The sequence below is a fragment of the Scyliorhinus canicula genome, chromosome 2 (genome assembly GCF_902713615.1).
Source record: "Scyliorhinus canicula chromosome 2, sScyCan1.1, whole genome shotgun sequence".
NCBI classification, from domain to species: Eukaryota; Metazoa; Chordata; class Chondrichthyes; order Carcharhiniformes; family Scyliorhinidae; genus Scyliorhinus; species Scyliorhinus canicula.
In genome coordinates, this window is record NC_052147.1 from 131,812,771 (window position 1) to 131,840,239 (window position 27,469).

At 45.3% G+C, this 27,469-nt stretch overlaps 1 protein-coding gene and 2 non-coding genes across 3 annotated transcripts in view; all 3 read left to right on the forward strand.

Moving 5' to 3' along the window:
- Positions 1-319: 319 nt before the first annotated feature.
- Positions 320-27,469, forward strand: part of LOC119958411 (nucleolar protein 58-like) — a 33,616-nt gene continuing 6,466 nt past the window's right edge. The window contains 14 exon segments of the mRNA XM_038786931.1: positions 320-364; positions 1,975-2,051; positions 2,994-3,046; positions 3,591-3,715; positions 5,364-5,500; positions 6,392-6,456; positions 10,329-10,463; positions 11,827-11,972; positions 13,967-14,093; positions 18,203-18,283; positions 18,286-18,365; positions 25,094-25,228; positions 25,398-25,459; positions 26,108-26,250. Coding sequence (XP_038642859.1) covers positions 320-364; positions 1,975-2,051; positions 2,994-3,046; positions 3,591-3,715; positions 5,364-5,500; positions 6,392-6,456; positions 10,329-10,463; positions 11,827-11,972; positions 13,967-14,093; positions 18,203-18,283; positions 18,286-18,365; positions 25,094-25,228; positions 25,398-25,459; positions 26,108-26,250 — 1,411 coding nt within the window.
- Positions 2,366-2,453, forward strand: LOC119962521. Its single transcript, XR_005459898.1, has one exon. It is a non-coding gene; the product is annotated as a small nucleolar RNA SNORD11B (small nucleolar RNA).
- LOC119962522 lies at positions 12,292-12,379 on the forward strand. Its single transcript, XR_005459899.1, has one exon. It is a non-coding gene; the product is annotated as a small nucleolar RNA SNORD11B (small nucleolar RNA).

Genomic DNA, 27,469 nt, shown 5'->3' on the forward strand with positions numbered 1-27,469 from the left:
GTGACAGTGTGGACAGAGAAAATAAAGAAAAATGCACCATTGGCAGATGAGTCAAGAACGAGACAACACCAATTGAATATGATTGGGAAAATAATTGGATTGGGATGCACTCCCTGAGAGTGTGCCGGAGGCAATTCAATCGTGGCCCGTAATGCGCACAATAACCATAGAGGGCGGGCGGTGCGCATGCGCACAACAACCATAGGGGTGGGCGGTGCGCATGCGCACAATAACCATAGAGGTCGGGCGGTGCGCATGCGCACGACGGGCGTTCGGCCGCGTGGTGTTAGTTGGGCAGTTGCAGCGAGGAGACGGAACCATGTTAGTGTTGTTCGAGACCGCCGCCGGGTATGCCATCTTCAAGGTAAAGATTTCCCGCGCGGGGGAGTCGACAGGTAGTTTTCCACTGGCCCGGACCGCACCACCGAGCCGGCTTCAGCCTCGCCCAAGCCCACCCCCACCCGGGCCCCCCGCTTTCCCCCCCCCCCCGGGCCCCCCCCCTTTCCCCCCCCCCCCCCCCCCCCCCGACCCGGGCCTCCCGCTCCTCTCCACCCCCCCCCCCCCCGCCCAGGGCCTCCCGCTTCTCTCCGCCCCCCCCCCCCCCCCCGCCCAGGGCCTCCCGCTTCTCTCCCCCGCCCCCCCGACCCGGGCCTCCCGCTTCCCCCCCGGACCTCCCGCGTCCCGTCTCCCCCCCCCTCCCCCCCCCCCTCCCGCTTCTCCCGCTTCCCCCCCCCTCCCCCCCCTCCCGCTTCCCCCCCCCTCCCGCTTCCCCCCCCCCTCCCGCTTCCCCCCCCCCCTCCCGCTTCCCCCCCCTCCCGCTTCCCCCCCCCCTCCCGCTTCCCCCCCCCTCCCGCTTCTCCCCCCCTCCCGCTTCTCCCCCCCCTCCCGCTTCTCCCCCCCCTCCCGCTTCTCCCCCCCCCTCCCGCTTCTCCCCCCCCCTCCCGCTTCCCCCCCCCCTCCCGCTTCCCCCCCCCTCCCGCTTCCCCCCCCCCCTCCCGCTTCCCCCCCTCCCGCTTCCCCCCCCCTCCCGCTTCCCCCCCCCCTCCCGCTTCCCCCCCCCCCCGCTTCCCCCCCCCTCCCGCTTCCCCCCCCTCCCGCTTCCCGCTTCCCCCCCCTCCCGCTTCCCACTTCCCCCCCCCTCCCGCTTCCCACTTCCCCCCCCTCCCGCTTCCCAATTCTCCCCCCCTCCCGCTTCCCAATTCTCCCCCCCTCCCGCTTCCCGCTTCCCCCCCCCCTCCCGCCCCCCCCCCCCGCCCCCCCCCCCCCTTCCCGTCCCCCCCCCCCGCTTCCCGTCCCCCCCCCCTCCCGCTTCCCGTCCCCCCCCCTCCCCGCTTCCCGTCCCCCCCCCTCCCGCTTCCCGTCCCCCCCCCCTCCCGCTTCCCGTCCCCTCCCGCTTCCCGTCCCCTCCCGCTTCCCGTCCCCCCCCCCCTCCCGCTCCCGCTTCCCGTCCCTCCCGCTTCCCGTCCCTCCCGCTTCCCGTCCCTCCCGCTTCCCGTCCCTCCCGCTTCCCGTCCCCCCCCTCCCGCTTCCGTCCCCCCCCCCCCTCCCCCCTCCTCCCCGCCCCCCCTCCTCCCGCCCCCCCTCCTCCTCGCCCCCCCCCCTCCTCCCCGCCCCCCCCTCCTCCCGCCCCCTCCTCCGCCCCCCCTCCTCCCGCCCCCCCTCCTCCCGCCCCCCTCCTCCCCCCCTCCTCCCGCCCCTCCTCTCCCGCCCCCCCGCCCACCTCCTCTCCCCCCGCCCCCTCCCTCTCCCCCCCGCCCTCCTCCTCCTCTCCCCCCCCGCCCTCCCCTCCTCTCCCCCCCGCCCTCCTCTCCTCTCCCCCCCGCCCTCCCTCCTCTCCCCCCCGCCCCCTCCGCCTCCCCCCCCCCCCCCCCGCCCTCCTCCTCCGCAGAAGCTGATTTTGGAAATATTTGTTGTGCTGATTAACGCTGCCATTCTGAACTGTTGTCATTGTAACTTTTTTCCCCCTACCCACAGGTCCTGGATGAAAATAAGCTCCGGGAAGTGGACAACTTATGGCGGGAGTTTGAAACAGCAGAGAAAGCAAATAAACTGTAAGCTATTGAAAGCTGTAATGAAATCAGATTTTAAAAATTGGCCAAGGTGCAAGTATACCTGGTCATCTGAATCTTCAGTATACTGCATATATCAAATATCATTGGTGTTCATGTATAGATCTGTTAGTGTCATTTTGTTATTGATGCAGCACTTTGCAAACTGCTAGAAGCATCTTGTGCAGGCTGAAGTTGCACTCACTAAGTAACCTGTCTTATTAACTTCTGTTTCAAGTGGGCAGGATGACTGATTATGGTCTTAATCACAGTGCACAATCCTTATTTGAGAAGGTAACCATTGTCTTGTTCAGCACTGGCAGCAGTGATGATGATGACGACTTTGTCACTCTTCCTGATTAAATGCTGAGGGTTTTTTAGTCACTACCTCATCTGAGACTGCCAGTGCTGGATGGTTTTGTCATGCTGTTATCGGTGCATTATATCAGTATCGTTTGAATTAACATTTCAATATGTATATTTGGTACATATCAAGATGTGGGAAGGGAGGTCTCCTGTGAACGAAACTCACTATTGTACTTGGCCCCAACATTTTGTCATTTGAGCATTCATGCTGAATGGATAATTTGACTGCTGCCATGACTGAGCACCTAACTCATACAGCTAGAGTTTCTGGTAATGTTGAGTGAGCTCACTTCACCCAATGCAACAAGTCCCATCTCTCAAGGCCTGAGGGAAAGGTTGACAAGGATTTCTGCTGATTGTTATCCAGTTATCCATTGTACTCCTGCTGGAAAATGGGGATGTGGTTTGTGCATCAGGTTTGACTTTTTGTAATGCTGCTGTGGTAATTAAGTCTGTCCCGCATAGAGTGGTTGGTAGCAGTTACAGTGAGGTTATACCCCTGTATTATTTGGAACATTTACCGAGAAGGACTGGAGAAAATGACCTGGTCTTTTGTATTTTCATTTTTTTTGTCTGCAGTGTGAAGTTGAAACATTTTGAAAAATTTCAAGATACTACAGAAGCTCTTGCAGGTGAGGAAATCTCAATCCACTGTCATTCGCAACGCAGTGCATTTTACTGAGTCAGTCAGGACAGTTCCTGCTCCACAAAATAAAAGGTTTACAGTTGATCCAGGATAGTGTCAGTAAGCCCAATGTAAAGGGCATGCTACCATGAAAAGAGAATTGAGAAAAATTGAGTGACTTTTCCAAGACTGTTGATCACATTGGCAGAAGGGGGATGATGAGTTAAGCAGTTGAGCTGTTGGGAAAGAATGGTTTAGAGTAGAAGGTAGTGTGCTGAATTTTGATTTCAATTCATTGCAGATGTAGGGAAGAAACTATTGCAGTGGATAAGTGTTTGGGGGAAGAGTTCTGAACATGTTGATATTTATAAAATAAAGGAGTGTAAGAAAGGGAAGTTAGTAAAGCTCACCTGTCAAGCAGCAAGCCTTTTCTTGTATTCTCTTAAAAGATGGAGGATTCATGTGTCCCATGCTTTTGTAAAAAATAAGTTCTGATTGCTATACTGCTATTGTGTTTTTTCTTCTCAATCTTTCCTCTCTGTGATTTGCAGCTGCCACTGCCCTGGTGGAAGGTAAGCTTGGTAAAAGCCTGAAGAAAGTACTGAAGAAGATTGTTGCAAAAGAAGCACATGAACAGTTAGCCGTTGCAGATGCCAAACTTGGGGGTGTCATAAAGGTAAGGAAACATTTCTTCAAAGGTTGATAGCATGTTTCAGCAACCAGGTGCCATGAACAAACATTGAAACAAAAGTCTAGCTATTGTCACCATCCTTTCCTTTTTCACACTTGCAGAGTTTAGGACTTTGCTGCCTTTTGTTCCTCCTGCTAAATGTGCAATTTAATGAGCTACCTGATCTTCAAATTGATCTTCAGACATGGAGATGTTTGACGCTTGACCTTCATTATCAAGTGGTTGTAGAACTGATCTAATAAGTGAAAGTATACACATACAAAAAATAAACTGTCCAAAATTGAATTCCATTTCATACCATTGATGGCCATTATGGCATAGGAGGAGGCTGTTTGACTGATGGAGTCCATGCTATCTTTCTGTGGACCAATTCAGTAAGTGCCTTTATTTTGATTGCATTGAAGTGCCTGTCAGGTTTATTTTTCAAATCATTCATTGTCTCTGCTTCCATCACCCTTAAGCAACAAGTTGGGTCATTACCAATTGTTTTGCTTCTTAAAACGTCTTCACTTCCATTCCCTCTGCAAATCATGCCAAATCTTTAAAACTGTGTCCATCGCCTTTGTACAGTCAACTAGGTGAAACAGCTTTTCTTTGTCTACTTTATCTAAGCCTGTTGCACACCTCTATCAAATATCCTCAAAATCTTCAACCTAACTTTCTCGATAATATCCTTTGTACCTGAAGCCATTCTTGATAAATTGCTGCACCTTCTCAAAGACCCCCCACTTCCCTCCTAAAGCATGGTGACCAAATGTGTAGAATTTTCAGCACTTTCAATGATTCAGCCTTGTTTACTATTCATCTGCAAATCTGTGGCTACTTCTGAGATAATGTAAAACCTAACCATCTGACAAGAATGAACATTTTAAATGGTGAATTCCAAAACTATTATTGAATCATTAGAAGATGGGGAATATATCAAGTCAAAAAGATAAAAAGCAACGTGTACAGTAAAAGGAGAAAGTTTACCTAACAATTGAACAGACTTCTCAGAACTGCCTCGGTTGATCAGGCCGAGACGTGAAGTGATAATTCCAAAACGTGAATATCATGTTCACAAAAATGGCGTAACTGATTGTTGGTACAAAATGCCATTTTAACCTTTCATTACAATGAATGTAACTTAAATTAACCTGAAAATGGTTGGGTGACACAAAAACTTGATTTTAAAACTGCCAATAATAGCAAGTACCGTTTTTAGCATGTGAGCTGTTCAGTGGCTGCAATGGTAGTTAGTGCTTCATGAATCCCGATTACCTTTTACATCTGTACATTGCAGAAGTGTTCCTAATGTAGTTTGAGGCATGTACTTGCTGGATGTTCTTCCATTATACTTATTGACTAGTGCTAATGAATGAGAGGGAGCAGTTAGATTTATCAGACATGATTGGAGTAACATTTGAGGATTACTTCAAAAAAGGAAACAACCTTTTGGTGAGCCTGCTTGGTGAATATATTTCATTGCTGCAGATGAACAAAGTGTCAATATAATAAAATAAAAAGTGTCACATATAAAAAATCCGCCACACGTGAATGGGATTTGCAACATATGTGGAAATTGGGCTTCCAAATGATTGAATGGAGGAAAGGAGCACTGCTGTAATTAGGGCAACTATATTTTTGTTTGCAGGACAAACTTAACCTGAGTTGCATCCATAATGCTACTGTTGGGGAGTTGATGAGAGGAATTCGAACCCAGGTGAATGGACTAATTGCCGGCTTGCCAGCTCGTGAGATAAGCGCCATGTCTCTTGGTCTTGCACACAGGTATGTATGAGTCCCTTGTGCCAAAATGAAGAAGATTGTCAGTTGTCCAGTAAATTCCAGCTGCTACTGACACCGAGCAGTGCCTAGAGTTCCAATAAGTTGGAGGCTATCCAGTTATGAAAAATATTCAGCGTTTCCCAGGCAGCAGTGTGTAAAACATATAATAGGATGGAACCTGTTTGTTGTGACAATATTAAAGATTATTATTGTACCTGTTATTGGCACAAGTAGGCTTGCATTAACACTGCAATGGAAGTTACTGCATGTTTATTTTTTAAATTTAGAGTACCCAATTCACTTTTTCCAATTAAGGGGCAATTTAGCATGGCCAATCCACCTAGCCTGCACATCTTTGGGTTGTGAGGGCAAAACCCACGCAAACACAGGGAGAATATGCAAACTCCACACGGACAGTGACCCAGAGCCGGGATTGAACCCACAGTGGGCTAACCCACTGCGCCACTGTGCTGCCCAATGAAGTTACTGCAGAGGGTGGCTCAGTGGTTAACACTGATGCCTACGGCGCTGAGGACCCGGATTCGATCCCGGGTCTGGGTCACTGTCTGGAGTTTGCACATATTCCCCGGGTCTGCTTGGGTTTCACCCCCACAAACCAAAGATGTGCAGGTTAGGTGGATTGGCCACACTAAATTTCCCCTTAATTGGAAAAGAAAATTGGGTAGCTAATACAACGTATACTTGGCATTACAAAGGGATTCATTGAGATTAGTACTATATGCAGTATATATTGGGTAAGGGGTCAGGGAGTGCAATTGTCTGGTACCGATATAATCTGTATTTAGCAGAGGGATCTGGTACTGTGTGTAAATTGTAGAACCTATTTAGAATCTAAGACACAATGACATTTCTTGTCTGCATTTCCTCTTTCAGTCTGTCCCGTTACAAGCTGAAGTTCAGCCCTGACAAGGTGGATACAATGATTGTGCAAGCGATTTGTAAGTTCAAGACGCTAATCAGCTTAAGCACCAAATGTATCTAGTGTTTGCATTAAGATTGGATTGTTGTGGTTGTGTCTTTATGGTTACAAAATTCAATCAATTGCTGGAAGCAGTTTAATTTGTCTGTATTTGATTGTTTTGGCAAAAAAGTATTCAATAGGAGACTACTGGCTGGGGTTTCTGCTTTTACTTGCCATCGAGTATGGGTGTATTTGCAGTCGGAGGCTCACACTCATCTGTGGTGCCTTCTACATTCGAAGGACCTTGCTTTGATCACTGATTTGGCTCAAGATGAAAATAGGATTACTTGGGTGAGGTTTAACAGCCATGAGAATAATACTGGGATTTCAGATGAAACTGAGAGGTCTTGGAATTGAAAATAAACGTTCCAACCACAGAACCCTTAGTGACCTCCCAAGAGTATCGGAATCCCCAAAGGTTCTCGTGTTGACCCCACTTTTTTTTCTTTGCTATGAAATAGGTATGTTAGCGCTGCAGCCTCGCAGTGCCAGGAACCCTGGTTAAATTGTGACCATGAGTGATTGTGTGGGTTTCCTCTGAGTACTTCGGTTTCTTCCCACAGACAATATGTGCAAGTTAGGTGGATTGGCCATGGTAAAAAAAATTCTTCTCCGTGTCCAAAGTTGTGCAGGTTAGTTGGGGTTATGGGGCTCTGGCAGGAGACTGGGCCTGGGTGGGGTGCCCTTTCAGAGGGTCGGTGCCAACTCGATGGACCAAATGGTCTCCTGCACTATAGGAATTCTCAGGTTCTATTCTCAATAAGTCTTTTCTGCCTATTTCTGCATATATTACTGATAAACATTTTTATTTGACAAATAATTGAAGACTGTCCTTCCTGTTGTCTTCAGTGTGAGGAGTGATGTTGCCTCCTTTGCGCACACATTTGCTTGATGTCAGAGATGTTGGAGAGCTGGATTTCAGGTGTGGCATTTAGTCTGCTCCTGTTTTTTTTGCCTTTATAGCTGTGAATCTGAAGAAACAACTTTCTCACAAATATGTTGAGCCGAAAAGAAGGAACTCTCAAACTGATCTGGGATACTTGTGCATTAAACTGTTCCAAAAATTCATTGATGTTAGTGCACTGAAGCATTGCTTTAGCGTGGAATCAGAATTTATATCAATCAGGTTCTCAATCGTTCCCTGGTAAGTCACCTGGACTGGCTGTTGGTGCAGATGAGTTTGCGAACTCACATGTGCTCATCTGATGGAGAGGGGTATTCCAACAAAGAAGAGTGCAAACCACGCAGATGCTGTGTAGTGTCACTGAACATATTCTCCGGGTAGGAGTGATTTCAGTGGAAAAAGTCATTCAATGTGGGAGAGCTGTCCGAGGTCTTATTTTCTATACACTAGGTTCAAAAGTGCAAGTTGCTCAACAGCTATGAAATATTATCCTTTGCAGTGAAGACTTCCGTTGTAGTGACTTAATTTAGCTGTGTAAAAATATCCGCAAGATATTCAAGATTCAGAAGCCATGAATGGACATTGCTGATCCACACTAAACACCAAAATCTCGGTGAAGCTCAAAAAGTCTCGGGGACTTTGCTTTGTGGCAGCCACCTCACCTCTATGTAAGAACAGCGCTCTGTGCTCACTGTCCATTTAGTTGGACAGATTTTTAAAGTCTCTTATGAAAGTGGACAACCTTTAATACTGTTGATAATTTGCACTGCTACATCCAGCACATTTTTAAATAGGTGCGGGCATCTTGACAGCGGCTGTATATCTGTGGGGGGGCACTCTTCCTGCAGCATGGTGCTATAGCTCTTATCTGCTCTACATCACCTGTCTTCCTGACCACTGCCCTAGCACCCTCCATGCATACATCAACACACTTCTGTAAACCACTTCCATGTTTTTTCATTAAGTTGTTGATGCAGATTGCAAGCCCTGAGACTCAGTGGATTCATCTAGTTGCAATGAATATACCTTGCAACCTTTTAAGAAGAGAAACAGCTGACAATGTGACTGGTGAGATCAAGGAAGAAGGATAAATAGGGCAAATTTCTGGAACCTTGGATAAAGAGAGATATTGTAGGCCTCGTCAAAAAGAAAAAGGAGGCATTTGTCAGGGCTAGAAGACTGGGAACAGATGAAGTGTGGAATATAAGGAAAGTAGGAAGGAACTTATGCAAGGAGTCAGGAGGGCTACAAGGGGCCATGAAAAGTCATTGGCAAATAGGGTTAAGGAAAATCCCAAGGCTTTTTACACTTACTTAAAAAGCAAGAGGGTAGCCAGGGAAAGGGTTGGCCCACTGAAGGACAGACAAGGGAATCAATCTATGTGTGGAGCCAGAGGAAATGGGCGAGGTACTAAATGAATACTTTGCATCAGTATTCACCAAAGAGAAGGAATTGGTGGATGTTGAGTCTGGAGAAGGGTGTGCAGATAACCTGGATCACATTGAGATCCAAAAAGACGAGGTGTTGGGCGCCTTGAAAAATATTAAGGTAGACAAGTCCCCAGGGCCGGATGGGATCTACCCCAGAATACTGAAGGAGGCTAGAGAGGAAATTGCTGAGGCCTTGACAGAAATCTTTAGATCCTCACTGTCTTCAGGTGATGTCCCGGAGGACTGGAGAATAGCCAATGTTCCTTTTGTTTAAGAAGGGTAGCAAGGATAATCCAGGGAACGACAGGCCAGTGAGCTGTACGTCAGTGGTAGGGAAATTACTGGAGAGAATTCTTCGAGACAGGATCTACTCCCATTTGGAAGCAAGTGATCGTATTAGTGAGAGGCAGCACGGTTTTGTGAAGCGGAGGTCGTGTTTCACTAAATTGATAAGAGTATTTCGAAGATGTCACAAAGATGAATGATGCAGGTAGGGCAGTGGATGTTGTCTATATGGACTTCAGTAAGGCCTTTGACAAGGTCCCTCGTGGCAGACTGGTACAAAAGGTGAATTGCGGATAGCGATGAGGACTGTCAGGATACAGCAAGATTTAGAGAAGGTCATCAAGAAGGTATACGACATGCTTGCCTTCATTGGCCGGGGCATTGAATATAAGAATTGGCAAGTCATGTTGCAGCTGTATAGAACCGTAGTTAGGCTACACTTGGAGTATTGGGTTTACAGTGGTATGGTTTTGAAGAAAAAATACATGGCTACTCTTTTTTTTTTGTGCTGCTACTTACACTAAAGTATTTCTCAGATATAAGCCATGCTCTTTGTAGTTATGTAAAGTGCTTTAAACATTTTCTTTGGGAAGTAATAATGTACCTGAGATACTGTGGTTACTTGTAATTTGTAAAGAGGTTTTCAAGTCCATTCGTGCTGTCCTGGCCCTCAGCAGAATCCCGGGAGGACTCTTGCAGAATTTAGGTTGGGAACCCCTGCCTTACATCAAGTTACTGATTTGTGCTGATGAACAGGAAGATGGATTTAGCAAGGGCACCTGGGTATCTGAGTTGGCATGGACACGATAGGCAGAATGGCCCCCTTCTGTGCTGTATAATTTCTTTGGTTCGAACAGGATATAATAATGAGCTAACTAGATTCCTGGGAGTGATTACCCAGTCCTTGCCTGATTATTTTAGACACTGGGTGAAGGGTAGACAGGTGGCTGAACTGCTTCCTTTGCCTCGGCGTGGTATTGGGTTGGAGTTAGAGAATAAAGAATTAAAATAAAAGTCACCTGATATATTTTCTGTCATGAAAACATGTACAGAAAAATAATAGCCATTTAACTGATGAAATTATTTATACAAAGATCAGCACTTCAGTTGATTTATTCTGTGATGAGGGACGTAATTATTCCATGAACGCATACTTAAATACATAATTGTCGGATAGCCCCTGTGATTTTTGTGATGCTTGTTTTCATTGAAGCCTCTTGTTGTCTGTAGCTCTACTGGATGATTTGGATAAGGAGCTGAACAATTACATCATGCGCTGCAGAGAGTGGTATGGCTGGCATTTCCCAGAACTTGGAAAAACCGTCACCGATAACCTGGCATACTGCAAGTGTGTACAGAAATTAGGTACCTCTTTTGTGCTTCCTGTATTCCACATCATGCACTCATTAAGCTAATTAAATGGAGGATGGAAAGAGGCAGACACAGGTTAAATTCAGAGGTGGCACAGTGGTTAGCACTGCTGCATCACAACACCGAGGACCGGGTCGATCCCAGCTCGGGGTCACTGTCCGTGTGGAGTTTACACACTCTCCCCATGTCTGCATGGGTATCACCCCCACAACCCAAAGACGTGCAGGATTTTTTTTTTAAAAGGTTAAATTCAAGAGCAATTGTAGAAAAGCCAAGGTTGTAGAACAGATGAGGGATGTGGGTGAATCAAGTTGAGAGATAAGAAATAATAATTGGGCATTCATGAAGACGGTGACCCCCAAAAAAAGTTGGAACTGGTGATACTATCTACATGTTAAAACCTCGGCAACAGAATACTATCTACATGTTAAAACCTCGGCAACAGAATAAATGAGTTAATAGCAAAGTTGAAATAAATGGGTTGCTCAGAAAATGGGCCGTGGAAACATTTGGCATGACTAAGGTACAACAAGGGACAGAAAACATTTGGGAGTAGTTTATTGTCCTAGTGTTGGATAGAGTACCAGTTAGGAAATTAGAGACATGTGCAATAAGGGTCATGCAGTAGTCAGTTGGGACTTAGTTTTCTAGATTGTACAAGCCAAATTTATAATTACAGGGCGGGTTCATGGGGTATGATTGGAGTTTTCTTGATAAGTGTAATAAGGAAACAACAAAGGAACAGGCTATTTTAAATGTTGTAATGTGTATTCCACCAAAGAACCCCACAAAAAAGAACAACCCCCGAGTGAAAAAAGATTCTCCTCCGAGCCCCCATCCCCAAAGAAACGGAGCAATAACAACAACAAAAACCCAACCAGGGGGCAAAGAGAACCAACATCCCCATACACCTCCTCCAAAGTTCAATGTCCTTCTGCCAGTTCATTGTCTATCTCAAACTCCATTGTCTCCTTCAGTGTAGCATCCCGAACTTCACCCCCTTCTTAAAGAGGGCATCTCGGCTTGGTTGAAACCCGCTCTCCTCTTCGCCAATTCCGCACCTAGGTCATGGATCTGGAGCTCATTACTCTCCCAGGTACATCTTCTCGCCTGCCTGGCCCACCTCAAGATCTGAATTCGCTGCCCAGGTTGGTGGTGGAGGCAGAGATCCTAAACTCTTTTAAAGTACCTGCATCTACAATACTGTAAGCAACAGGGCTATGGAAAGTGTGGGGGCACCTGGTTGTCCTTGGGCTGGCATAGAGAAGATGGGCTGAATAGCCTCATTCTGTGCTATAACTTTTCTATGGTATAAAATGAGTTGATTTTCAGTCCTTGCATTTTTATCATTCAACAGGAGATAGAACAAATACAGCCACCACAGATCTTTCAGACATTTTAACCGAAGAGGTAGAAAGTGCAGTGAAGGTTGCAGCTGAAATATCAATGGGGACAGAGGTATCTGAGGAAGATATCACGCATATTATACACCTTTGTGATCAGGTAGGTGCTGCTGCTTATTTTGTTGAGCCCTTGATATATACTTCAGAAATGTTTTGTGGAATTTCCATTTGATGCACGTGGGGTTTTGGTTTTTGGAAATGGAAAACTTCATTCCAAGTCAACTGATGGGGGCTGCTTTGTGATCTGCAACTGGGTTGCAGTTGGCTGAACTCATTTTACATGAAGGGATCTCCCAATGGCAATACCAGTTCATGACAGGTTGCCTTGATTCTATTGAGTGCTGTGATTATGTGATACATAATCTATTTTTAATGTGTTTGCATCCTTGCAGGGAGGTGACGAGAATCTTTTCCAGCACTGGTAGCAGTGATGGTGATGACGACAATGTCACTCTTCCTGATTAAATGCTGAAGGGTTTTCAGTCACTACCTCATCTGAGGCTGTCAGTGTTGGATTGCTTGGCCACCTTTATAGCTACACCCTAGTCGGGTGCAGTAATCCTACTTTTACACTAGTGCACATGTTGTAAAGGCTTTCAGCAGATATCAAGACATTTCTGGAGAAAGTCTGTATAGTAATATTGTGGGAGTTTGAAAAGTCATGTTACTTTTGCCTTTTTCCTCTCTTCTGTTCACAAATACTGATGTTGAATTTTTACTGTGCCAAGGTATCACGGGCCCTGGTCTGAGGTACCATTTTTTTCCATTTGTAAGACTAAACAGAATGTTGCAGGCTATTTTGTTCTTGAGGGAATTAAACATTGTTGACCAGATGGCTTCTTGAATCTGCTGTGTCATTCTGTATAGTGTAGCATATTTTTCAGCTCATTCCACTTTCGCGCCTGCTACCCAATTCCTTGATTTCTTGAAGCACCAACAATCTGTTATCTCGGCCTTAAATATATCCAATGATGGAGTATCCACAACCCTTTGAGTGAATTCTAAAGATTCACAGCCTTTTGAGTGAAGAAATTTCTCCTTGTCCCAGTCCTAAATGTTTGGTCCTGTACCCAGATTTTGCAAACAAGATCTGTGTCTGAATTGGTGCACTGTCAAGCATAATTAGCTATGTGGCAGTCTGGTGCAAGATCCCTAGCTAATATTTCCTGCACATATGTGTTGGTTGACTCCAGGGCTCCCTTATTTCAGGATGCCTAACCTTATGTGTCCTGCAACTACTTCATTTTTTTTTCATTAAAAATGCATTTCTAATTAAGTATTCTGAACTGTATGTTCCTTTTTTTTAATGGTGTTCATTTCCAGATTTCCTTTACAGCCAACCAGGCAGCAATACCTGGCTCATGATCTGGCTTTCATACTTTTTGTTCTTTCACATGCTACGGTATCCACACCCCTTTTTAGGATTGAGTCCTCTTTACCTTGCTTGTAAATTGCTGCCCCAAGAGCTTCTAGAATTTTATTTTTCTTTCTTCTGGCGAACAGAAAGCCAGTCTTTCCTGGAGAACTTTGGCTTTGCCTTACGTGAGTTCCGTGCTCCTTTTTCTGCCTTTGTCTGCTTTATCTTTGTGGTTGCAACTGGCTGCCTACAACTCTCCTTTGCCTGGCACTCTTCTATGTGTCTGTCAGCCGCACAGTTTCTGGTCTAAATTTCCTTCCCGTTGGTGCTGCATCCAGGTTAAGGGTCTCAAGGTCACATGGATTAGTATTTCTTATCCAAGAAAGTTGATCCCTTCACAAGCATTGCAAACTCTGGAGTCCCTTTTCAAATATTCTTTAAAATAATTAGATTGTATAGACATTTTAAAGAATAACGCATTTTCCTTACTGCTCCCTTGTTAATGGTCTTCACTATATGGCAATCTTAGTTGCTGAATGAAGTTCCTGCACTGCTGTAACTGTAGAAGAGTGCACCATATTTCATCCATTGCAAATTCATTGTTCCGCATTGTCCCTGATGTTTTCATTCATTTCAGCCAAGTTGAGGTTATGCATTCATGTTGCTGTGTATTCAGACATAATTTGTTGTAAAGTTCAACTAGATATGACTGATTACATTCATCCTCTCCCTTCAAGGTAGTGCAGATCTCAGAATACCGCACCCAGCTGTACGATTACCTGAAAAACAGAATGATGGCAATTGCTCCCAACTTGACTGTGATGGTTGGAGAACTGGTTGGAGCCAGACTGATAGCACATGCTGGTTAGTCCTTCTGAAAACATGTATACATTTTGTCTGAGATTGTGTCTCTTGTACTGCCTACTCTTGTGCTGTCTAGTAAGAAGTCTTACAACACCAGGTTAAAGTCCAACAGGTTTGTTTCAAACACGAGCTTTCGGAGCACGGCTCCTTCTTCAGGTGAAGAGCCGTGCTCCGAAAGCTCGTGTTTGAAACAAACCTGTTGGACTTTAACCTGGTGTTGTAAGACTTCTTACTGTGCTCACCCCAGTCCAACGCCGGCATCTCCACATCTTGTGCTGTCTAGTAATTGAACTTCACTGTTAAATTTGATGGCTACAATACTGGGAATGCTTTTCTAATTCAGAAGAACATTTCCAAAGTAAATTCAGAAGTATAGGTTCAGAATGGTATTGGTGTATCCAATGGTATCCAGAGTAATGACAATTAGATTTTCTTTTAAAAACGCGGAAGCACCGCAATTATCTTGTCCATCAGATACAATGCAATTGATATTTGTGAGAATAAGCATGCAAACTGAGGAGGACAGTAAGAATGTTGACCATGGCACCTTGGAGGAAAGCCTGAACTGAACCTGGGGATTCAGTTATTGGGATGTAGGGGATTGGTGCTGGCTTTAGATGTCTTTCTTTGAAAGCATGATTTATGTTGCTTACCTGTTGCCAGAGTGAGACACATCTCAAACTAGCTCAAAATGGCTGGGAGGAGTCAATGTGACCATGTTGAGACCACACACAAAATATAGGTGAGTAGTCTTTTTGGAGAGTACAAGGGACTAAATTAAAGCACAGGACCTTGTAGTGTCTGAATTGTTACCGGAGCCACATGAAAATTGGAATAGAAATAATCAGGTTAGGTAGATGAGCATGTGGCTGGAAGAATAGTATGTGAAAGGTGGGTTGCATTTCATGGGATGCTGGCATAAGTACGGGGCAGGAATGAACTGCACAATCAGTACGAGGTCCAACTGAACCAGGCTGGGGCCTGGTTCCTGATGAAAAAGATAAATAACGCAATCAAAAGGACTTTAAACTAGTAAGATTGTGAGGATGTAGGGCTCGGTGGAAAAGGATAAAGAATAATCAGAAAAAGTAAAAGATGTCAAGTTGTCAAGCTTGGAGAGAAATGGGAATGTGTGGGTAAACGATTAGGTCAGGACAAGTTTTTTAATTAACATTTTACTGGGGTATTTTCGGTATAATAACAACAAAATAAACAAGAGACATTTAACCCCCCCCCCCCCACATCTACTGACGATTAATTTTCCCCAAAAAGTCAACAAACGGTTGCCACCTCCGGGTGAACCCTAACAGTGACCCTCTCAAGTGAACTTGATTTTCTCCACACCGAGAAAGTTAGCTATGTCCATCAGCCAGGTCTCCGACTTTGGGGGCTTTGAGTCCCTCCATGCTAATAGTATCCGTCTCCGGGCTACCAGGGACGCAAAGGCCAGAACGTCTGCCTCTTTCTCCTCCTCGATTCCCAGGTCTTCTGACACCCTGAAAATCGCCACCTTGGCAGAAGGACAAGTTACGGTATATGGTCCAAATAAGAGTGTTTTCTCCAAACACAAAGTATATGGAAGTAACTGAATTAATTGCAGGCATGCATTCACTTTGATGGCATGCCATAGCAACCATAACTGATATCGGGCAAGACTGGGAACTCAAATCAGATCCAATGGGGAAAATGGTAAACCGGTGGGAAGAGCTTTCATGATGGACAAAATCAGTTCAATGATGAGAGGAAAAAAGAGATGTGCAGGAAGTGGAGACTTAACAAATAGAATTAAGAAATAGAAAAGGATTTGAGATTAGCAGTTCTATCGAGGTCCCTTGCAGAAACTGTGAAGTGGTAGTTTGTACAAATGATGAGATTAGACGAGCATGTAGCAACGGCAGAATAACTTTATTGGGGCCATTTTAGCTTTCATGGAGTGGGATAAGCAAATAGCACATATCAGAACTGTGGTGAGTTGCTCAAGTATGTCAGATGGCTTTCCGCAACCAACAAGTGGGCATGTTATGAGATTTAGTAATGAACCGGTTCCGTTAATAGCTGAGAACATTTAAAAGAGCAATGAAAAGTACAGCACAGGAACAGTGCCTTCGGCCCTCCAAGCCCGTGCCGACCATGCTGCTCATCTAAATTGAAATCTTCTACACTGCCTGGGTCCATATCCCTCTATTCCCATCCTATTCATGTATTTGTCAAGATGCCCCTTAAATGTCACTATCGTCCCTGCTTTCACCACCACCTCCGGCAGCGAGTTCCAGGCACCCACTACCCTGTGGGTATATGGGATCTTGGACTTCATAAATAGATGGATTTTTTAAAAAAAACTTCTCGGACATCTCCTCTAAATCTTGCCCCTTGCACCTTAAACCTATGCCCCCTAATAATTGACCCCTTTACCCTGGGGAAAAGCCTCTGACTATCCACTCTGTCTGTGTCCCTCATAATTTTGTAGACCTCTATCAGGTCACCCCTCAACCTCCATCGTTCCAGTGAGAACAAACCAAGTTTATTCAACCTCTCCTCATAGCTACTACCCTCCATACCAGGCAACATCCTGGTAAATCTCTTCTGCACCTCTCTAAATCCTCCACATCCTTCTGGTAGCGTGGCGACCAGAATTGAACACTATTTATCTAATAGTGATCATAAAAGGGTGGCACAGTAACACAGTGGTTAGCACTATTGCTTCACAGCGCCAGGGACCTGGCTTAGATTCACTGCTTGGGTCACTGTTTGTGTCGAGTAGGCACGTTCTGCATGGGTTTGCTCCAGGAGCTCCAGTTTCTTCCCACAAGTCCCGAAAGATGTGCTTGTTCAGTGAATTGGACATTCAGAAATGTTCCTCCCTGCATCTGAACGGTGCCATGGCGGTGACTAGGGGATTTTCACAACTTCATTTAAAAAAAATGTAGTGTACCCAATTATTTTTTTCTTCCAATTAAGGGCAATTTAGTGTGACCAATCCACTTAACCTGCACATCTTTGGGTTGTGGGGGTGAAACCCAACGCAGACACGGGGAAAATGTGCAAACTCCACACAGTGTGACTCGGGGCCAGGATCGAACCCATGTCCTCTGTGTTGTAGGTAGCAGTGCTAGCCACTGTGCCACCCTCTACAGTAACTTCATTGGAGTGTTAATGTAAGCCTACCTGTGACACTTATTAAGATTAATATTAATTTTGTGTTGTGTTTAAAAGAGAGAAACTTGTAACAGCTCCTAACATTTTAGATTTAATCAAGGGTATCTTTGAATGGTACAAGATGGAAACTTGACAAATTGGGCAAATCAATTCATGGATAAATGTGTAGAAAATCAATGGAAACCTTTGAAGAAATAATTGTTATATAGAACCAGTTTATAACTTAAGAAAGAGAGGTGATGTACTTTGGCAGAAGTGGTGGGAAAGAGCAATGTGGACTTATTGGTACGAGGCTAAAGAATGTGCAGGGACAGAGGAACCTGGGAGTTCGCGTACATAGATCTTTGAAGGTGGCAGGACATATTGTGAGAGTGATTAGCCAAGTATATGGGATCTTGGACTTCATAAATAGATGGATTAAGTATCAAAGAGAAGTTGGACTGAACCTTTATAAAGCTCTGCTTAGGTCACAAGTAAAGTATTGTGTCCCGTTTTAGTCGTCATCTGGGGTTGCTTGAGCGGGTAGAAAGGAGATTTTCCACAATGGCTGTAGGGGTGAGGGATTTTAGCTACAAGGTTAGGTTGGCTTGGTTTTCCTGGAGCAAAGGAGTTTCTGGGGAGTTTTGGCAGATTTAGACATGACAGACGGAGACAAACTGTTTCTATTAGCTAATGGGGCTAGGACTGCAGGTAAAGGTTTTGAGCAGGAGATGGAGGGAGGATGTGCAGAAAAGCTTTATTACCCAGCGAGTGATAACCTGGCTAGTGGAAATGAAGATTATCCGTGATTTCAAAAGGAAATTGGATGGGCTGTTGAGAGAACTAAACCTTTCAGATCTGTGGGGATAGAATGACTGAATGGAACAGACCAGATTATTCTCCATAGAGCCAGCTTGGATTTGATGCACCAAATAGCCTTGTGTGTGTTATTTGTCTGAATTTCCTTTCCATAGGTTCTTTGTTGAATCTAGCAAAACATCCTGCATCCACTGTGCAGATCCTAGGTGCAGAAAAGGCACTGTTCAGAGCATTGAAGACAAAAGAGACACTCCAAAATATGGTCTTATTTACCATGCATCACTGGTTGGGCAGACCACTCAAAAGAACAAAGGCAAGGTAAGTCGCTGAACTCTCAATGGACCAGCATTTCTCTTGTAAATTTTCTGCTCATCAAAGTTCCGGTTTTCCTGCTGGAAAACGGAATGCTTTTTTTTTTCAGGTTGTGTCAACATCAAATATTCTTCAGTTAGAAACCAGTAAAACTTTCTCCACAATTCCAACCTCTAATGCATTCTCTTGTTATTCCACTAGAAGAGTTTTTCAAATTTCCTACACAACCTGAAATGAAATGAAAATCGCTTATTGTCACGAGTAAGCTTCAATGAAGTTACTGTGAAAAGCCCCTAGTCACCACATTCTGGCGCATATTCGGGGAGGCTGGTACGGGAATTGAACCGTGCTGCTGGCCTGCCTGGGTCTGCTTTAAAAGCCAGCGATTTAGCCCAGTGTGCTAATCCAGCCCCTAAAATGGCTTATTGTCACAAGTAGGCTTCAAATGAAGTTACTGTGAAAAGCCCCTAGTCGCCACATTCCAGCGCCTGTTCGGGGAGGCTGGGTTTTGGAATTTGAGTACGGGGTTCATCCCTGAGGTTGAAAGCATTTTGGATATTGGCTTTATAAATATAGTCACCCTGTGTAGCACGGTAGCATTGTGGATAGCACAATTGCTTCACAGCTCCAGGGTCCCAGGTTCGATTCCGGCTTGGGTCACTGTCTGTGTGGAGTCTGCACATCCTCCCCGTGTGTGCGTGGGTTTCCTCCGGGTGCTCTGGTTTCCTCCCACAGTCCAAAGATGAGCAGGTTGGGTGGATTGGCCATGATAAATTGCCCTTAGTGTCCAAAGTTCTATGATTAACCTATGACAAAAGTTCGGCACACCATCGTGGGCCGAAGGGCCTGTTCTGTGCTGTATTTCTCTATGTAATTAAGAGTATGCAGGGAGTGGGGGGAAGGGGTGAGAGCCAGACTGTGTAAACGGAATAGACGGGTAGTATAGGGTGCATCCTGTACATGCACATGAGCACCTGAATGCATCCCACTCAAATCTGTATTCAACTTTGAATGCTGATATGAGATTCATCTTGGGACTGCAGCCATAGCCAAGTCCTGGCACCGCAGGTGCCTCAGCTGTACAGGGGTTACAAGGAAGGCTGAAAGAGCAATAGTGATATTATTTGATTGGGGAATAAGTATTTCTGCCACTGCAGATATGAATCCAGGATGGTGTTTCTTCCTTGGTGTCAGTGTCATGGTTGTCTTTGAGCAGTTCCCCAGAGAGGGAAAGATGAACAGCCAGCAGTCACGGTTCATGCTGATATGAACAATATAGGCAGAAAGTGGGATGTATTATTAACCTGCAGTCAGAATTTGGGGAGCTAGTTTGGAAATTAGCAACCAGAAAATCAAAACTAGTAGTCTCTCAGTACCATGCTCAAGTGAGTGTAGAAATAGGAGGTTAAAGACAACAAATATGAGGTTAGGAAAATGTTGCCACGTGGAAGGCCTTTAGATTCTTGAGACATTGGGACTCTGAGGGAAATGGAACCTGTCTACCTAGTGGAATCAGGGCAGTTCTTTGTGGGCTTTACCTAGTGTTGTTAGGGAGGGTTTAAACTAATGCAGGGCTATCAAATCAGAAGATAATATCAAAGAGGAATACCAACGTGCAGATGTGTGCTGGGAAATAATATGAGAACAGAAATAGTAAGTTAATACGTGGGGGCAGAGAAAGGGAGATAATAACGTCAAAATCTGGATTATGATGCATGTATGTGAATATGCAGTGTGGTTAATAAGATTGGTGAGTTATAGGTCTAGATTGCCATGTGGCATTAAAAATGTTGTGGCTCTAACAGAGACCTGGCTGAAAGAAGGGCAGGACTGGGTGTTAAATATTACAGGATACAACAGGGAAGGAAAGGGAGACTGGTGGTAGTTTAAGGAGAGCACTGTAGTGCTGGAGGAAGAGAATAGCTAACAAACAAAGAAGGTACCATTACATTTCTCTGTGTAGTCTCTAGGCTGCCAACTCTTGGAAAATATGTGGATGAGCAAATTTGCAAGGAAATTGCAGAGGTGCAGAAATTACAGTGATTATAATTGGGTACTTTAATTACCCAAATGTAGACTGGGATAGTAATCGTGTAAAGGGCAGAGAGGAGAAAAAAAATTCAAGAGCGTGTTCAGGACTACACTGTTTCTACACTATTTCCAGTCCAACAAGAATGGAGGCACAGCTGGACCTGGTTTGGGAATGAAATGGATTAAAATGTCAGGGGAAGAACGTTCAGGGGATAGTAGCCATTGTATCATATATATATATTTCCATCAATTTCTCTTTTGGTATTGTATCATATGGTTTTGGCTGACTATGGCAAAAAATAATCCAAAGTAAAAACAATTAACTGGGTGGGGGGGGGCGCAACTTGAATGAGGTAAGAATGGATCTGGACCCAAATACACTTGAGTCAATTGTTCGCAGGAAAATTGATAGCTGAACAATGGGCTACCTTTAAAGTCAGAATAGTTGAGGCACGGTTGAGGTTTATTCCCTCTAAAGGGAGTCAGGGGAAAACCCCAGAACTCCCTGGATGATAAGAGACAATAATAAAAATAATTTTAACAATTAAAAGAGACAGACATAAAGATGAGGAAGGAAAGGATGCTTGATGACAGATATTTGGTAGAAAACCCAATCAAGGCCCAGGCAGAATATAGAAGGTTCAGAGGGGAGGTGAAAAAGCAAATAAGATAAGCAAAGAGGAATTGTAAAGAGACTGGCAGCTAACCTAGAGAATCCTAAAATCTTCTATGGGCATATAAATAGTAAAAGGATGGTAAAAGGAGAAGTGACAAGTTGGGGTCGGTGTCGAGGCTTGCCCCGATTGGTGGGAACCATCTCTTTGAGCCGGCGAAGTTAGATGCTGCGTTTGGCAGGTGGAAAGAGGGTGATTTATTCCTGGAGGGGTGATTTGCCAGCCTGGAGGAGTTGAAAGAGAAAGCCTGGTTCTCTGGCTCGGATGTGTTTAGGTACCTCCAGGTATGAAATTGTGTCTGACCATTCCGACATCCCCGGTGGTGCCGCCACCAACCTTACTGGAGGGATTTTGTCTTGTACAGTGTCAGAATAAAAGGATGACTAGGGTAAGAGTAGGGCCAGTCAAGGACAGTAGTGGGAAGTTGTGCTGGAGTCCGAGGAGATAGGAGAGGTGCTAATGAATATTTTTCGTCAGTATTCACACAGGAAAAAGACAATGTTGTCGAGGAGAATACTGAGGTACAGGCTACTAGACTAGAAGGGCTTGAGGTCATAAGGAGAAGTTGTTAACAATTCTGGAAAGTGTGAAAAATAGATAAGTCCCCTGGGCCGGATGGGATTTATCCCAGGATTCTCTGGGAAGCTAGGGAGGAGGTTGCTGAGCTTTTGGCTTTGATCTTTATGTCGTCATTGTCTACAGGAATAGTGCCAGAAGACTGGAGGATAGCAAATGTTGTCCCCTTGTTCAAGAAGGGGAGTAGAGACAACCCCGGTAACTACAGACCAGTGAGCCTTCCTTCTGTTGTGGGCAAATTCTTGGAAAAGTTTATAAGAGATATAGGATTTATAATCATCTAGAAAAGTGTTTGATAAGGTTCCCCACGGTAGGCTATTGCAGAAAATGCGGAGGCATGGGATTCAGGGTGATTTAGCAGTTTGGATCAGAAATTGGCTCGCTGTAAGAAGACAGAGGGTGATGGTTGATGGGAAATGTTCAGCCTGGAGTTCAGTTACTAGTGGTGTACCACAAGGATCTGTTTTGGGGCCACTGCTGTTTGTCATTTTTATAAATGACCTGGAGGAGGGCATAGAAGGATGGGTGAGTAAATTTGCAGATGACACTAAAGTCGGTGGAGTTGTGGACAGTGCGGAAGGATGTTGCAGGTTATAGAGGGATATAGATAAGCTGCAGGGCTGGGCTGAGACGTGGCAAATGGAGTTTAATGCAGAAAAGTGAGAGGTGATTCATTTTGGAAGGGATAACAGGAAGACAGACTACTGAGCTAATGGTAAGATTCTTGGTAGTGTGGATGAGCAGAGAGATCTGTGTCCATGTACATAGATCCCTGAAAGTTGCCACCCAGGTTGATAGGGCTGTTAAGAAGGCGTACGGTGTGTTAGCTTTTATTGGTAATGGGATTGAGTTTCGGAGCCAAGAGGTCATGTTGCAGCTGTACAAAACTGGTGTGGCCGCATTTGGAGTATTGCGTGCAGTTCTGGTTGCCGCATTATCGGAAGGATGTGGAAGCATTGGAAAGGGTGCAGAGGAGATTTACCAGGATGTTGCCTGGTATGGAGGGAAGATCTTATGAGGAAAGGCTGAGGGACTTGAGGCTGTTTTCGTTAGAGAGAAGAAGGTTAAGAGGTGACTTAATTGAGGCATACAAGATGATCAGAGGATTAGATAGGGTGGACAGTGAGAGCCTTTTTCCTCGGATGGTCATGGCTAGCACGAGGGGACGTAGCTTTAAATTAAGGGGAGATTGGGGCAGCAGGGTAGCATGGTGGTTAGCATCAATGCTTCACAGCTCCAGGGTCCCAGGTTCAATTCCCGGCTGGGTCACTGTGTGGAGTCTGCACGTCCTCCCCCTGTGTGCGTGGGTTTCCTCCGGTGCTCCGGTTTCCTCCCACAGTCCAAAGATGTGCGGGTTAGGTGGATTGGCCATGCTAAATTGCCCGTAGTGTCCTAAAAAGTAAGGTTAAGGGGGGGGTTGTTGGGTTACGGGTATAGGGTGGATACGTGGGTTTGAGTAGGGTGATCATGGCTCGGCACAACATCGAGGGCCGAAGGGCCTGTTCTGTGCTGTACTGTTCTATGTTCTATAGGTATAGGACAGATGTCAGAGGTACCTTCTTTACTCGGAGAGTAGTAAGGGCGAGGAATGCCCTGCCTGCAACAGTAGTGGACTCGCCAACATTAAGGGCATTTAAATGGTCATTGGATAAACATATGGATGATAAGGGAATAGTGTTGGTGGGCTTTAGAGTGGTTTCACAGGTCGGCGCAACAACGAGGGCCGATGGGCTTGTACTGCGCTGTAATGTTCTATGGAAGAGGGTAGTGTGTCTCGGGTATACAGACAGATTTTGTGGGAGGATCTGGTCCAGGTGGAAGGGTTGAAGACTAAATGGGAAGACGAGCTGGGGCATTAATGGAGGAGGTGTGGAGTGAGGCAGGGTGAACACCAGATCATCCTGTGCGAGGCTGAGTCTGACTGATCCAGCTGCTGCATGGTGTGTTTTGCACTTATCCAGGTGGATGGTAAGTATTCCATCATGCTGCTGCTTAAACTTGGTAGGTGAAGAGGCTTTTTGGAATCGGATGGGGAGCCATTCTTTCCGGCTTTGGTAATTGTCGGGTTGATTTGATTGGTCTGGTTAAGCTTCTAGTTAATGATGAAGACCACCTAGTTGACCTTTGATGTCAGAACATCTCGGGGAGGCAACTGGCTTAAAAGCCTGTGGGCTGCCATGTCTGTGTAGGTTTCCTCCAGGTGCTCCGGTTTCTTCCCACAAGTCCCGTGGGAGGAATTGGACATTCAGAATTCTGCCTCGGTGTACCGGTATAGGGGATTTTCACAGTAACTCCATTACAGTGTTAATGTAAGCCTATTTCTGACACTAATAAAGATTTATGTAAAGTAGAGAGGGTCAGATTGGGTTTCTGCACTCAATATTTATGATGGGCTATCTGGATCGGCACGGTGGCACAGTGATTAGCAGAGTATCACGCACTGAGGATATGGGTACGATCCCGGTCACTGTGTGGAGTTTTCACCCTGTGACTTCATGGATCTCACCCCCAGAAAAAGATGCGCAGGGCAGGTCAATTGCTCCTTTTTTTAAAAAAAAAACTGATGGGCTATCTGCAGGATGGGCAGCACGGTAGCATTGTGGATAGCGCAATGGCTTCACAGCTCCAGGGTCCCAGGTTCGATTCCGGCTTGGGTCACTGTCTGTGCGGAGTCTGCACATCCTCCCCGTGTGTGCGTGGGTTTCCTCCGGGTGCTCCGGTTTCCTCCCACAGTCCAAAGATGTGCAGGTTAGGTGGATTGGCCATGATAAATTGCCCTTAGTGTCCAAAATTGCCCTTGGTGTTGGGTGGGGTTATTGGGATAGGGTAGGGTGGAGGTGTTGACCTTGGGTAGGGTGCTCTTTCCAAGAGCCGGTGCAGACTCGATGGGCCGAATGGCCTCCTTCTGCACTGTAAATTCTATGATCTTAAAAAAATGGTTCATACTTGCCTGCAATGACCTGCAGCTGTGAAGCTGCGGACTCTTGGCAGGTTCAGATGTAAACAGTGGGTACCTCCAAATGAAGGGGATGGAGTATGAAGCCTACGTTCCTTTAATTTCTAAGCATGGAGGGAAGTGAGGATTTAAGCAAAGGTAAGGAAATTGGCATTTTGGTTGAGGGGGGGTTTAGTATTTTTGAGATTTGTGTTGATGCATTTTATAGGCAAATATTTGCTCTGAAGAAAGGCCATACAGAATTGAAACACTACCTCTGTATCTCTTTCCACAGATCCTCCAAACCCGCTGAGTTTTCTAGCATTTTCTGTTTTATTACAATTTCCAACATCTGTAGTATTTTGCTTTTATTATTTGCATTTAAACTGTCCTCTTGACACAAGTGGTTGAATATGAAATCGGCTATCAGGATGTGAGGAAAACGTTCTGCATAAAACTAGCAGCTATACAGCACATAAGTTGTCTAAATACTGAGTCTTGACTTGCCGTTCCAACAGATCTCCAGGATGTTGGCAGCCAAGGCATCTTTAGCAATCCGGTATGATGCTCTGGGTGAGGATATAAATGCAGAAATGGGTGTGGAGAACAGAGCCAAGCTAGAGATCCGGATACGACACTTGGAAGAAAAAGGGGTAAGTGAACTCCTGGAATGTCCACTCTGGACCTTGCATGACCGATATTTGGTCAGCAGCACCTCTGAGATCCCTTTGTCTACAACTTGTGTGAGTATTCGTCTTTGTTTGCTGTACTCTCCCTAAACTGTTATTTGTGCTCAGTATTGCTTTGGCTTTTGTCTTGTAGATGCGAAGGATAAGTGGTACAGGAAAGGCTCGGGCACAATCAGACAAATACCAGCATAAGAGGTAGGTGTCCCAAATCTAATTTCTAGGTATTTCCGACATGTTCTATGTGCCTGTTCATATTGGTTTGCTGGGGAAAGATACAGGTTGGAGGCTTGCATTTTCTGGGGGCTACAAAAGCAAGTTCTTAGTCTTGTGCGTTTTCTGGTGCTGTGTTAGGGTAGCCTTGATGATGCCTAACTGAGTTTTGGTATTTCAGTTACGATGGATTTGGAAATAATTTGTTTCGTCTGCTTCTGGGCTTTCAATTCTTTTGTGGAAATGTTGCTATTGCAACTCATTTCAATGATAGTGTGTTTGAAAGTTTCCTCAATTACTTTAGGAGTAGAAGACATCTTTTTGTTTGGTACCCAGTGACCCATATCAGATTGCCCAAGACAATATTTCTGTCTGCAGCGGTTGTAATTGACCATGGTGCCACCTGTAAAATGTGTCTAGCTACTGAATAAGAAGCGAATTGAATACTGCTCAGATGGCACTTGTCTAGACTCGTGCTTGATATAGAGTGTGGATGAGATACTATGTACAATGTTGTACCCCAGCAATAATCATTGCCTTCAGAAGAAAAACTTGAGGGGATAGGGTAGTTAGCTGGTGAGGAGGAGAAAGAGGAAATGTTTTTTAATGTTCTAACTTATATCTTCTGGCCAGTGACGTGAAAACATACGACCCATCTGGAGACTCGACTCTACCTTCTGTCCCAAAGAAAAGAAAGTTTCAGGAAGTGGATGAGGAAGAACAAAAAGAAGTCAAGCCCAAAAAAAAGGCCCGACTTTTAGAGTCTCCTGTGACAGGTTAGTCTCTAGGAATTTGTAACAGTGCTTTTGGCTCCTATACCGGTGCAAGTAACACTTTCCAGTTGTACTGCAACTCGGGTCAGGGTTCCTTACTACAGTGACGATGTTTCATAATTAAGACTCTTAATTCCAACGTGGGCTGATACTTATGGCTGTGTACAAGGGCAGCACGGTGGTGCAGTGGGTAGCACTGGTGCCACACGGTGTCGATGACCCGAGTTCGATCCCGGCCCTGAGTCACTGTCTTTGTGGTGTTTGCATATTCTCCCTGTGTCTGCGTGGATCTCACCCCACAACCCAAAAAATGTGCAGGGTTAATTGTCTCATAATTGAAAAGATTAAAAAAGGAAAAAAATCATGACTCTGTACACAGTGCCCTCAATTGTGTCCATTCAATTTCCTAGCTTCTGTTCTCACCTCTTATTCTCTCCTCATCTCATCTCCCCAGCAGCCTCCACATTCAGGGCATCATCCTCCTCCATCCACCATTTACACCACCTCTAGGTACAACCAAACACATCTTCCCCTGTCAGTATTTTGAAGCGACTATTTTCTGTCCTGGTCCACAGCTCTTTCACCAACATCCCCTCCCCACAACACCTTCCCGTGCAAACAAAAGAGAAGCTACACCTTGCCTTTAGATCCTCCTCCCGTTTCATTGTCGAATGCCCAAACTTGCCCTTCAGGTGAAATAGCGACTTGCTTGTGCTACTGAATTCTGTTCATATGCTGTTGCCTTTACATCAGGGAGATTAAACATTTTTTAAAAATTTCTTTTTAAAATTTAAGAGTGCCCAATTCATTTTTTCCAATTGAGGGGCAATTTAGCATGTTCAATCCACCTACCTTGCATATGGTTAGGTTGTGGGGGCAAAACCCACGCAAACACGAGGAGACTGTCCAAACCCCACACGGACAGTGACCCAGAGCCGGGGCGAACCTGGGACCTCGGTGCCGTGAGACTGCAGTGCTATCACTGCGCCACTGTGCTGCCCTGCCTAAACTAAATTTAGCTCACAGGCATAACTGAGCTTTCTGTTGCCGATCATGTTAATTCTCCGCTGCATTTTCATGTTGATTACAGCCTCCATGAAGCTCAATGGAAGCTTGAGGAACAGCATCATGTATTTAAATTTGGCACTAAAGGCTTCAGGCCCCGACACTTGGGTTCAAAAACTTTCATTTCATAACATTTGCCCCTTTTCTATTGTTTCCT